Consider the following 12,391-nt stretch of genomic DNA (forward strand, 5'->3'; position numbering starts at 1 on the left):
CTTGAGTGGAAATGTAAACCTGTAAGGATCTGGTGTTTGACGTTACACCCTACACCAGTCTGCATGTTTGTTATTCCCATGTTCCCACATTGCTTAAAGGCTTGATGGGCTATCGTAAAGTCACAAAAGTAACTCTGTGTGCGAGGTTGTGTTTTCTCTAATGTTTCCCAGGATGAGCTTCAAGCTGGACTTCACATGGCAACAAGTGCAGAGAGTGGGTTGGTATGTGGGCTACCTGTGCTTTGAATGATACAGCCTCATCGTGTTTCCATGGTGCTAAAATTGGGCGTATCAGTGGAGATCTGGGTCAATGACATGTGCAAACACCGGTCAGGGTTTGTTTTAGTCCCCCTTGGAGATGGGTCTGAGGCTTTGGACACAAAGTGTGTATCACAGCAGAAAAGTGATTCTGCACACACTGCTAATGCAATATGTTGCCTTTGTATATGAAGCAGTATAGCCTGGATATTAGTCTTCATCATTTTATGCAGCACATGGTTCAAAATCTCTGCACAGCTGAATGAACGGCCGAGGTTCCAGCGAGTGGCGGGTTATATGGCACAATACAGCTCAGCTGTTACCTCACAGGAACATTTCATTTGAAGAACAGCTTTTGCGGATGTTCCACAGAACAAGGAAGTGATGTACCCACTAGACACGGAGCAAATATTTGAATAGTGTTCTGGACACATAAAATTCGATTAGCATGGGAAACTGCTTGAGTTGAACAAAAAACCTCTCGTCATCCACCTGAATGAAATGATGAGACCGCAGAGATGTTCATTGCAGTATGACGGTATTATCTGTCTGTGTACTGTGACGAGCGATCGGACCTGTCACACATGTGCTGTCATTAGTGGGATAAACAACCCTCTGCACTCCTGGGCAGAGGAATACAAGCTTTTCACCCTGTTTGTTCATAATAAGACATCCTTGACCTTTGGCAAAATGGCTCCTATGAGGCTTTTAAAACAACCTCTTCACTGATAACAAAAGTATAAAGCTGTGTGCACAAGAACGGGTTTAGCGGAGGCAGCTGTTAGACTGTAGTCAACAAGAGTTATTTACATTGAGGGGTCACATCTCGGGCTCTGAGGACATGAACATACTCCAGGATTTGTGTTCCTGAGGTAATTGGACGACTGAGACGGGCTGCTCGAGGCAGCTTTGTTTTTCTGATAGCTTCAACAAACAGCAAGCCTTAAACAAAGCCCACTAAGTGGGGAAATAGTCGATATTTGGTCAAAAGTAAATTCAAAGCTTAAGCCATATAGTCTGAGTGCAGTGGCCAATGTTGGGGGGGGGGGGGGGGCTTCTGCAAAGAAGCTATCTGAACAGCAGGCGACTGGTATCCAAATCAAGTAGGACTAGCAGTAAGTTATCATGCATTTCAGCATTTTTAAGTGGAGCTGGTACAAGAAACATTTTTTTAGCCAGCTGCAACCTTAAGACTTTCTATAGTGAAGGCAATATTTATGCTGCTGCTGTGTTTAAAGCAGTGCCATCACTGTGTTTCATGAACTATCTAAGAATTGCATTAAAGTACATATCCTGAGTATGTTGATAGGTTACCCACACACGCATCCATCCATGCTTCATTCATTTCAGGATTACAGGGGAGGATATACCCTGGACAGGTTATCAGTGTCTTGCAGGGCTAGCACTCAGAGACAGACAACCATTTGCACTCACATTCACACCTATGGGCAGTTTAGGGTCACCAGTTAACCTTGCTGCACCGACTGCATGTCTTTGGGCTGTGGGAGGAAGCCAGAGTACCTGCAGAGAACCCACAAACATGGGTGTGCAAGCTCCACACAGAAATACTCTGGCCAGGTGGTGGATTTAAACCCAGGACCTTCTTGCTGTGAACCAACAGTGTTAACCACCGCAACACTCCGGCCTACCTGAGTTTGCTCTTCTGCAGCAGCAGCAGAAGCAGCTTAAATACTATGGCCTGTATGGGATTTGCCAATTGGATGTATAGACGTTTATCAGCTGAGACATCAGCCGATGTGGGCTGGCACTGAGATGAGCTGATCTGCCAGGATTACAGCTGAGCTTGACTTCATGATGCTGCCTAAACGAGTGCTGCGCATGTTACCTTGGAGAGGAAGAAGTACCACGAAGAGGAGAGATACTTGGATACCGTGTAGTCTTGATATTCGCTCAGAAGTTAAACCAGCTGTGAATTCAGCGTTTCCAAAACGTAACCGTTGACCCACAGATACCTGAAATGGATGCTTTTTTTCTGTGTTCACTAGTACTCCTGTTTGTTTGACTGGAAAAACACAACCAAGCAAGACTATAAATATAACTTTATTGTGTCTCAATAAACAAAAGGCATCTGTTGTAAGCTCACTGATGGCTGCCAAGTGAGCCGATCAAGACCTTTAGATACCACGGGTTGCTAAGGAACATGAATTCACACGTAGCCCCTTCTCTCTGCAGCAGCTGTGCCTCTTTAGAGCCCGCTAATTCATTCAGCTCAAACTGCCCAGGACCACGTGAACCACATTCAACAGCCGCTCCTCTGTAGCACTGCCTAAGACAAAAGGCCTCAGCCGTCTTCTTAAGTTCGGGGCCAGATAGAATAGCAGACATGCTGTGTAAAACTGTAGTGTTATTACAAGATGAACACAGACAAACACAAAGACGGACTACAAAGCGTGCTGTTGTCTTTGACTAAATATGTGGACTTATCAGGACTCTGCAGGACATCTGCTGCTGCCCTTGAGTTGGCTTTCATTGTTTCAGGGTCTGGTCAAATCAGGCAGGCCTCTGTAAAACTGAATGTTAATCATATAATTCTGGCAATTTTTGTAATGAGGCACCTGCCACAGTTTCTTTTCATATTCAAACGCTGTAATAGAGGCAGAATCACACTGTACATTTAATGTAGTGGACTGATGGACTACAGTTTCTTTCTCCTATCAATATGTAGTAGGGCTGCCACGATTAGTCGACTAGTCACGATTACGTCGACTATCAAAATCGTCGACGACTGATTTAATAGTCGACGCGTCGTTTGAAGCTTTGTAAGATCACAAAAGACGCAGGAATAAGTAGCAGGATTTAAGAGTGTAATAACGGACTGAAACAGAAGATGGCAGCACAGCATGTACAAGGATGCCAGCTGCCGTTAAACCCCGAAGAAGAAGAAGAAGTTGTGTCCCAGAATTCATAGCGCAGCCCAGCTCAGTTTCCAACAATGGCGGCAACTGCTTAGTTTTAATATTACTCTTATTATTCTTTCTGGGTCACAAAATAAACGTTTAACATATTTTCAGGCGAGAATGTAGCTGTGTAAACTTCAAATATCTGCTCAGTTTATCAAGACACCACATATTTTCAAAAGCGCTCCGACGTTTTCGGAGACGTCTGTTACCCACTAGCTCGATAGCTAGCCGGGGGCAAGGTCACTAGAGCCGTGAGAACACCGGACTCCTGGCAGATCGTTTTCAAACCCACCGCAGTCTTTCGCTACTCAGGTTAAACATGATACATAAGTCACTTAGATGCTCGAGAATATACTCCGGTGTCCTGTTATATTTTAGATAGCAAGGAGCAATCTGCAAATTTCATTAAAATTTAATAAACTATCATCTTGTCTTTATTTTTAGTTAGCACAGACCTTAAGCACTTAAAGCTGTAAGCTAATGATAGTTATATAAGAGCAGATGCTGCTGGTTCAATAAGCTGTATGTTTTACGTCCAATGGATGATGATCTGATTAATCGAGTAATCGCAAAAATAATCGGTGACTAGTCGACTATTAAAATAATCGTTTGTGGCAGCCCTAATATGTAGCCAGGCATTTCTGTGTTGAAACATTTTCAGCACAGCTGACTGGAGTTTGGTGGGGAAAAACTGAAACATTCAGCATAAACATCAGGATTTGCTGATGTTTATTGTGATGTATCAATCGCTCAGACCGGAGGAGATGGAATTTCTTTCTAGATGGCAAATCATACCCGGAGAAATCTATGAAAGAAGAGACAGCCAGACCAATTTCTCTGCTGACAGTAGCTCGAGTAGTCCATAATGCAACACAGCTATGAAACATGTAGTGCTTTGAGTCTGCAATAGGACTCTCAATAGATCTCTTATCTTACAATCACAGTTGGTATTGCTTTGAATTATTGCTGTGAGAGGATACAAGTGCAGTCTTTGTAGATACAGCTGGTCAGGTGAGGAAAACGCTAATCGCTAACTGATGTAAGCGGGGGCCTGACAAGCCGAGGGAAAGCGGGTACATCAGGAAGATGGATTATACCCCATAACCACAAAATACTGGAATGTTTAAACACAAATACAGAAACTTCTGGAAGGCATTTAGCATCTCAGAATGGTAACGTATTGAATATCAGATCAGTCGAATTTTGAGGATTCTCTCCTTCAAAGCTAAAAACTTCCTCTCAGCTCAGCTGCAGAATACTAATTTAGTCATTCTAACCTGGCGGTTAGTGGCCGTGGAAAATCTGTGAAAATTGCTCAAGTGCATGTTTCTAGTAGCTGCTCAAGTGCTGCGGTCACACTCCTCTCACTCGGACTCCATTCAGGCACTTCTGCTGCCCATGCATTTAATTATCAAGTCAGTCATGCCTTCCTCTGCGAGTCTTCTTCACCACCGGAAAGCAGCCATCGAACTGCCGGGTTTTGGGTTGAAGTGCATGACCAAGCGCGATATGTGATATTTAGTCTTGCTAGAAACTTGCAATTGACCTGTTTGGTTGGTTATTGGACTGCAAGAATTATACCATAACGTCAGTGTTAATTGGGTCAAATAATGTATATGCAATATGTTCAAACAGCATCATACTTCACACGGCTTCTACTGAGAATTTGTGGTCACAGATGTCCAACAGAGAGTCTCACGGCCAACGCGGACCATGTAATGCAGCCATTAGATTTCAGAATGGCTGTTTGTCTGGGAACAGCTCATTTTGTGAGTAACTAAAGAGCATCATTTGTCTTGGACATGTGTTTTTGAAAGTTTTCAGCCTGCAGGCCCAGTGTGATTATTGCTGATTAGCTTATTACTCTTCTACTCACAGATAATCAACAAAGAACCAAATCCTAGATGATATTTCCTTATCTGATGTCACATCAGATGCTAACTGCATTGCTGGAACCTAACCTCCTGCTCCTAATTAGGACGTTTATTTGGTTTGTTTTCAATGAAATTCATGGCTTTGTTCTGCTCTTTTGTCTCTCGTTGCCTTATTAGACTCCCTTGGTGGCCCATTCCCGTCCACGTCACATCGATGTCACCACAAACCCAAGAGGTGCCTGCCTATCCACTGTGGCAGTGTCGGTGGGCCTCTCCCCATCAGCCCACTTCTATTCCATCCAAACGCCAAGGGGTCCCAAATTGTCATGGACCTTGCCCAGAAGACAGCAAAGAGGCAGGCCAGTTTCTGCAATGCCATCACCTTCAGCAACCGGCCCATCACGCTCTATGAGCAAGTCCGCCTCAAGGTACATTTTTCACAGAGTGGAGCACTTTTCCTCTCGAGTGTCTGAGAGCTTTTAAACTGTCAAAACTGTTGTCTTAGTTTTATCTTAGCTTGACAGTTAAAAGGTTTTGTCCCCCAGTGTAAACTCAAATTCGCTGTCTGTGTTGGATAGACGTGATGCAGTTATTGATTTAAAGCCTCAAAAAGCAGACGTTTCTATTCATGGAAACATTTTTATAATTTGATATTTTTCACGTACCAACAAGTTTTCTTCTTTGCAGATTACCAAAAAGCAGTGCTGCTGGAGTGGGGCTCTGCGTCTGGGCTTCACTGCTAAAGACCCCTCCAGAATAAACCCAGACAACCTTCCCAAGTACGCTTGTCCTGACCTGGTGTCTCAGAGTGGCTTCTGGGCCAAGGCGCTGCCCGAGGAATTTGCCAACGAGGGCAACGTCATCGCCTTTTGGGTGGACAAGAAAGGGAGAGTCTTCTACCGCATTAACGAGTCCAGTCCCATGCTGTTCTTCAGCGGGGTCCGCACGGCCGAGCCCCTCTGGGCCCTCATTGATGTTTACGGCCTGACCCGCGGCGTGCAGCTGCTAGGTAAGAACATGGTGGAGGGAATGAGGCGTGTCTTGATGGGCTTGGTGTGCATATCATCCAATAACAAAGTAAATAACTGTTTATAAAAGATCAAACCACCCTGCCATGTAGAAGGGCTCTGTGTCAGAATATTTAAATATAGTTAATAGAATTCAAACATGGCGCTTTTACCTTAGTCCGTCTTTATTTAGTCAAGATTTACCAAACTAATTGGAAAATGGTGGGTGTTCAATAAGAGCGCCCAGCTGCCTTTGTCCACCGGTCCCCACAGGCAGCTTAATCCAGCCCCAGTGCTGCGTTTCATGAGTAATTAGCTTTTGTCCTTCTAGAATAACCTTGAAGAAAAGTTCTTTCACAGCTGATCACCAAAAATCTTCAATTCAGAGTCTTTAATTTGTACATCTTAGCCCTGCATGCATCAACATCCAAGATAAGGATTGGAGAATGGTACCAATACATATTGCTTTAGATGTCATACACAGTCAGGTGAATGTGTTGGGAGCAATACGGAGACCCACCAACCTTCTGATTGGTGGATGACACACCTGTATCTACCTTAGCCACGGTCACCTTCTTTTCTCGTCACTTTGAAAAACCTCTAAAGTGATAAGAAAGTAACCGGGTGTAAAGACAACCTTTCATGTTGGTGTTTTTACTTTTAACATCACTGCTGTTGAAAAAGTGAGTTCTCCTTTTGTTTACTGTATGTCTACAGGTTACTCACCCCGCTGCTGTGTGCAGTAAAGCCTTCGGCCAGCCTCAGAAATATTTGGCCCACATGTTTACACCAGAGCAGCGGAGGCACACTGTTGTGCATTATCCAGCTATGCTACGTAGCTTAGCATGCATACCCTGCGTACATAGCACAGGATAGTATGGCCGTGGCTTTGATGTGGGAACTTGTGTGCTCGTTCTTGTTTTCCCCTTCAGAGCGGATGGTGTTGTAAAAATACACCAGGGGTCACATGTCCCATGTTTGATTGTATTTGTGCTGGTTGACAATATCTCCTCCAGGCTGGCAGCGGCGGATGTGTAGTGTCCCGAGCATGAGGGGAATCCATATTCTTTGTTTTCTCTGTTTTTACACCATAATTGCTAAAAGTCTCGTTGCCGTTTGCAACATTTTTCCTACTCAGTCGGTGTTTGCAGGGAGGAAAAATGGTTATTAATGGTTGTTTCATTTTAAAGGAACATTCAAAAAAGGGTTCATGCACATCAAATGCACAAGCTGAGCTTAGCACCCGGAGCTTTAGGGTGATTAAACTCTCTGTCCAACATCTTTCTGAGATGCCTGACCCTCGAAGACACTGCTTCAAGCACCGTTTTAATCAGAAACTGGTCCTCTCCCCTTAAGCCTTCTGCTTAAGTCATCCTTACTGTCTTTTTACTGTCAGGCCATGTGCAGGGCTGCCTACAGAGTGAGTCTCAGGGGGCCTACAGACTGACATCTGCCCTCATAAACGGGGGCCTGTTCAGAGGGGGGGGCACTACCAAAGGCTGAGAGAGAGAAATGCATCACCCAGACCAGACACCATCTTTGTGATGGTGAAAGGCCAATTGTGTCAGCTCTGTGCATCACGTTTCTGTGCGTTTCAGGAACCTTTTTACTGCACAGGCCACATCCGAGGCTTTATTTATGGAGCAGCTACAGTAGTAGCTGTAGTCCTCGCCACTCTAATCGCTGTCTTGGATCAATTTGGTCTGGCAGTTGTGTACATTTTATCTTTAAGCCCCTTTTTTTATTTTAATTTGTGATGTTCACAGTTGTAACCAAGCTACAGTGCACCTGCCAGAGTCCCCTCTCAGATCAATAACATTTATTTTCTCTCCACGTCCGTCTCTAACAGCACTGCGTGAGATTATTCACTGTGCCTGCTTGGAAATGCTGTAATCCTCGCTACATAAAGAATGAATTAAAATTCTGTGGTGGATTAACCGTACAGCTTGTTTATGCAGCGCAACAGTTTCATAACGTACAGCAGCCTGTGGTCGTGTGTTCATTCAGTGGGGACAGTGATTCAAACGCACTGAAAAGCCTCCAGTATCTCTCCAAATCACCCATTCTGCCTGTCTTCATAGCACTTTACATGCTTCTTCTTCCAGCTGTTTCATTACGCTGCACAGTTACTGGCACCCAGTTTATTTAATGACTCTGATGCATTTACTGACTGTCAGTTCATATTTGGAGGGCTGTTTTCCTTTATTGAACGCTTACCTTAGGCAGGTGCTTTGCTTTATTGTGACTAATGGTAAAACAAGTGCAAGGCTGGTCTTGTCTCAGGTGCTCCCAGGTTGTTGCTCTGCAGCTCAGTGCTCTCACCTGCCGTTCTTACAGCCCACAGACAATTAATATTAGCTGCTCCGTTTAATAAGTGGCTACATGCGTGCCTGACATCATCAGGGATCTGGGACAGTATCCCAGATCTGCTCCAGGGCATCACTGGCTCTTGGACAGTCTGAGGTGCTACCTGGTGGTGATGGATGGACTGAAACATCCCAGAGGAGTTCTGTTGGATTTAGGTCAGGTGTGAGGACCAGTCAATGGTATCAGTTCCTTCATCCTCCAGGAGCTGCCTGCATACTCTCGTCATGTGGGGCTGCGCATTGTGGAGCACCGAGGGAAACCCAGGGCCCCCTGCGTAGGGCCTGACGATGAGTCTAAAAATGTCGTCCCTGCCCGTAGGTTAACATTGTATGCCTCCACAGACCATGGGCATGCTGAATGATGTTACAGGCAGGCTTATGCAGACTCTTTCCCGTTGGCCACATGTTCTTAGGGTGAACCTGCTCTCACCTGTGAAAAGCACAGGGCTGCCAATTCTGGTATTTTATCGTAAATGACAATTCAGGATGCCAGGTGTTGAACACAGCGTCCACTAATGGACTTCGGCCCCTCGGCCGCCTTCATGAGGTCTTTTTCTGATCATGTGGTCAGAGCCATTCACACCAGCAGCCTGCTGGAGGTCATTTTGTAGCTCTGGCAGTGCTCATAATGTTCCTCTTTGCACAAAGGAGCAGATGCTGTGTCTGCTGATGGGTTAAGGGCCTGTCTCCATGCTCCTGAGACTCTACTGGGGGGCACAGCAAGCCTGCTGCTGATGTGCCATCCCGGAGGAGCTGTAGGGTCCTGGTATCACCACATGGACTCTAGGCAAATGCAAAACTAGTGATAAGAGAGTCAGGAAAGATGAGAAGGGGAAAAGTGCCCGTGAAATCCACCTGGAAAATCATCCTGTGTCATTGTTGCCCCTCTAGGGAACCTGACTGAACTTCAGCTCAAACTGATTTACAGCCCGTGCTGCTACTTCATAAAATACCAGATCAATAGCTTGATGCTCTGATGAAAGTGTTGCTTTAATTATTGGAGCAGAGTGTGCGTATCGTCCTGTTTCCTCTGTCACGCAGACACTTCTCTGTCCTGAGACCGCTGTGCTTCTCTTTGGGAGCAGTTCAGTAACATAAGTGTAAAACTCTGACTTTATGTTCAATCTGGCAAAACACTGCGATGTGAGTTTGTTATTAAAATTAAACGAGGTCATCTGACCTAATGTTAATACAAAACATCTTTTCTCTATTTTCAGTCAGTGAGATTTTAGAAGCTTAATCGTCATAATTTGATCCCACTGTTAGAAAAACGTTTCTTTTACCACGTCCAGGCCAGCGTGTCGAGCAGCCTCAGTGGGCTGCGAGTTGTCGTTTGTTCACCACCTCGAGGCTGTTCTGAGGTCTGCTCAGGATCGGAGGATGACCTCAGGTGACATTTAGGATGACTTTGATGTAGAACGATTGAAATGGGAACCGTGTCATACGATAGTCTGCCCCGCAGTAATCACCACGAGGGCGACACCACACATGAAGAGTCCGGGGGGGGGGGGGGGGGGCGATTTAGTGCTTTCACGCCTCCACGAGCGCGACGACAGCAATTTTAAGATTTTCACCTGTCACCTTCCATGAAGCTGGGCCATAAAAATGATGGAGCGACTCCACTACGTGTACACACACGCAGCTTTGTTATACACGTGATTTCTTTTCACGTCAGTCTGCTTTGCCAGGAAAGTTTGGAGCCTTCGCAGCATACAAACATCTCTGTATTTTAGGCTCCTGCTGCAGAGAAAGGTGTCAGATATAGTTACTTCTCCGCTTAGAAGCCTGGGGTAGCGAGTGATTGACTGCACCTGGCTCGAACGGGGAAAACACAATATTGTGGAGGTTTGCCAGGATAATCTTTTGGGCAGACCGAAGCCGTCCCCACAGGCTTGAAATCCAACGAGCCACAAAGGCAGTTTAATATACACTGATTTCCCGGTTCCTAGGGTTAGCCGTCACTCTCGTACGCACGCACACACACACACACAGCAGGACTTTACTTGACATCGGGAAGGAGGTTGAGTATCTGAGTAATTCCAGCTGTTGTGAAGCCAGCAGGACTCAGATTGTATGAGTCAGTCACTGTGGAGCTTTAATCAAGACGGGCCCTCTGTGGGACTTCCCTGAAGGACGAGAGAGAATAAAGTCTGATTGCAAAGCCTCAAGGCCGCTAACACCTCTCGACCGGGCTGACTCAGAGTAGGTGTTGGCCAATCTAGCTGTCACCCCAAAGAAGCACAGCAGTTAATTTAGTTCATACAAAACATGGAAGAGAGGAATGGAGGAAAGCTGTAGTTACACTCTCCAAAGAGCCTCTGATATCTGCAGTGTTTTCAGCTTTCCTCAAGTGATGGATTGAATTACGGGGTAGCTTTGGACTGGAGAATGAGGTCCCACTGAGCCAACAGGAAGCAAAAACACTTGCTGTCACTCAAAACACTTGCAGTTATGAAGGTGGCGCCGATTTTAAACTCTAAACCATGAAACGTGGGGCAGTGGCGTGCTGAAAGCCGCACGCTCCTCTCGCTTACGTAACCTCGTGTTATTCTGCAGGACGACTCCGCAGAGACCGCAGAGCTGTGCTTTTGTACAAAGATGACAGATGTGCACGAGGTGTAAAGAAGTGCAGCGAGAGTAAAACAATGTGCGAAGCTTTGACAGATGAAGGCGCAGCAGGAGCGGCTCTTTGTTTACGTCTTTCACGAGATGTGTCAGAGCTAGCTTATCTCTGACAGCGTGTCGGCGTGCGAGGCGGGGTCGTCCCGTTCTGAACCGTTCGCAACACGACAGCCTCGGTGAGGCTAAAGTGAGCGATGCCACCTCTGATAGAAACTGCATCGCTCATGTGCTCCCGGGTAGCTTTGCAGCAGGTTTGCTTCGGAAAGCAGGTGGAAGAGCAGCTGAAAGCAGGTTTCCCTTGACTGATGTTAAAAATGTTGGAAATGGTGATAAGGCACAATATTTGTCTTTTTTTTTTTTTGGAGCTGTCAAAATAAAATGCAGCTCGCATCTGGCAGCGTTTAACACTGACATCCGACACCTGATTAGTCACTGCAAAACACGGATAAACTTCAGACGCTGTCGTCAACTTTACTCAAGACTTCTGAGAAGTAATGTGACATTAAAGAGTTTCCCTGCAAACTGGCGTAATGAACATGCTGGTAGTTTTACTGTTTCAGTCTGTTTGATATCAGTGGGCTAAAAACAGCTTTCACCACTTTCCAGATATCTCGTGTTGTGATCTCTGCTGTTTTAGCTCTATTGCATTGCTCTAATGATATCATCTGACAACATTACCCTGTGCCGTCAAATCTCTAATGTTTCATTAACTTGCTGTCATTCAGCAGTAGAAGAATATTTCTTGTTTTTTCTTCGGAAACTCTCGAGCCTTTTACCAGAAACCTCCCTGCTCCTCGTCCTGGTCGTCTTCTTAGAATTTGGTCCCTAGAAGAAGTTTATGAAAGCGGGGCTAGATTCTTGGCTTTGCATGAGGGTCTGTTTGTCACAGTGGGAAGAAAGTGGGACTCACCGAGTGAGTCTATAAAGAAGACAGTCTGGTTTCTTTTGCCAAAGCCACACACACTATCTGCAGTGAAAAACGTTCTATACATCGAATGACGAGATGAGACCGCCGCGTGATGAGACGTGACAAATCTTAATTATTAAAGTCCAAAAGTGTGTTCAGAGAATAATAAACACTCTTTTCTTTCGGACACAGCGACCGAGTCTGATCTCCTCTGTCTCCCTCCGTACTGTACTCTGGCACCGACGCAGGAACTCCGCCAACTTCTGGAGTGACAGGAGTCTATTAGCTGTGTTTGAGTTCTGCGGCGCGGGTTCCCCTACTTCTGGGAGAAACCGACTGCTTTCAGTGAAATGATGATTTGATTGCTGCGAGCACTTGACTGGCGCTGGTGTTTGACTTGGCAGGATTCAGCCTCCCAGTTAATAGCGGCACTTAC

General features: G+C 45.6%; 1 protein-coding gene across 5 annotated transcripts in view; it reads left to right on the forward strand.

Annotated features, from left to right (window-relative positions):
- neurl1aa (neuralized E3 ubiquitin protein ligase 1Aa) overlaps window positions 1-12,391 on the forward strand; it is a 49,467-nt gene that overhangs the window by 14,513 nt on the left and 22,563 nt on the right. For 4 of the 5 annotated variants that reach the window (XM_085408120.1, XM_085408118.1, XM_085408122.1 and 1 more), the window contains 2 exons: window positions 5,231-5,481; window positions 5,741-6,062. In XM_085408120.1, coding sequence (XP_085264246.1) covers window positions 5,380-5,481; window positions 5,741-6,062 — 424 coding nt within the window. In that variant the 5' untranslated portion in view covers window positions 5,231-5,379. Of the gene's footprint in view, window positions 1-4,814; window positions 4,949-5,230; window positions 5,482-5,740; window positions 6,063-12,391 lie in introns of all 5 variants that reach the window. The other variant, XM_085408117.1, reaches the window with a different exon arrangement.

This window comes from Rhamphochromis longiceps, linkage group LG6, assembly GCF_057381845.1.
Source record: "Rhamphochromis longiceps isolate RC_006_pf linkage group LG6, R_longiceps_female_GT1.1, whole genome shotgun sequence".
NCBI lineage: Eukaryota > Metazoa > Chordata > Actinopteri > Cichliformes > Cichlidae > Rhamphochromis > Rhamphochromis longiceps.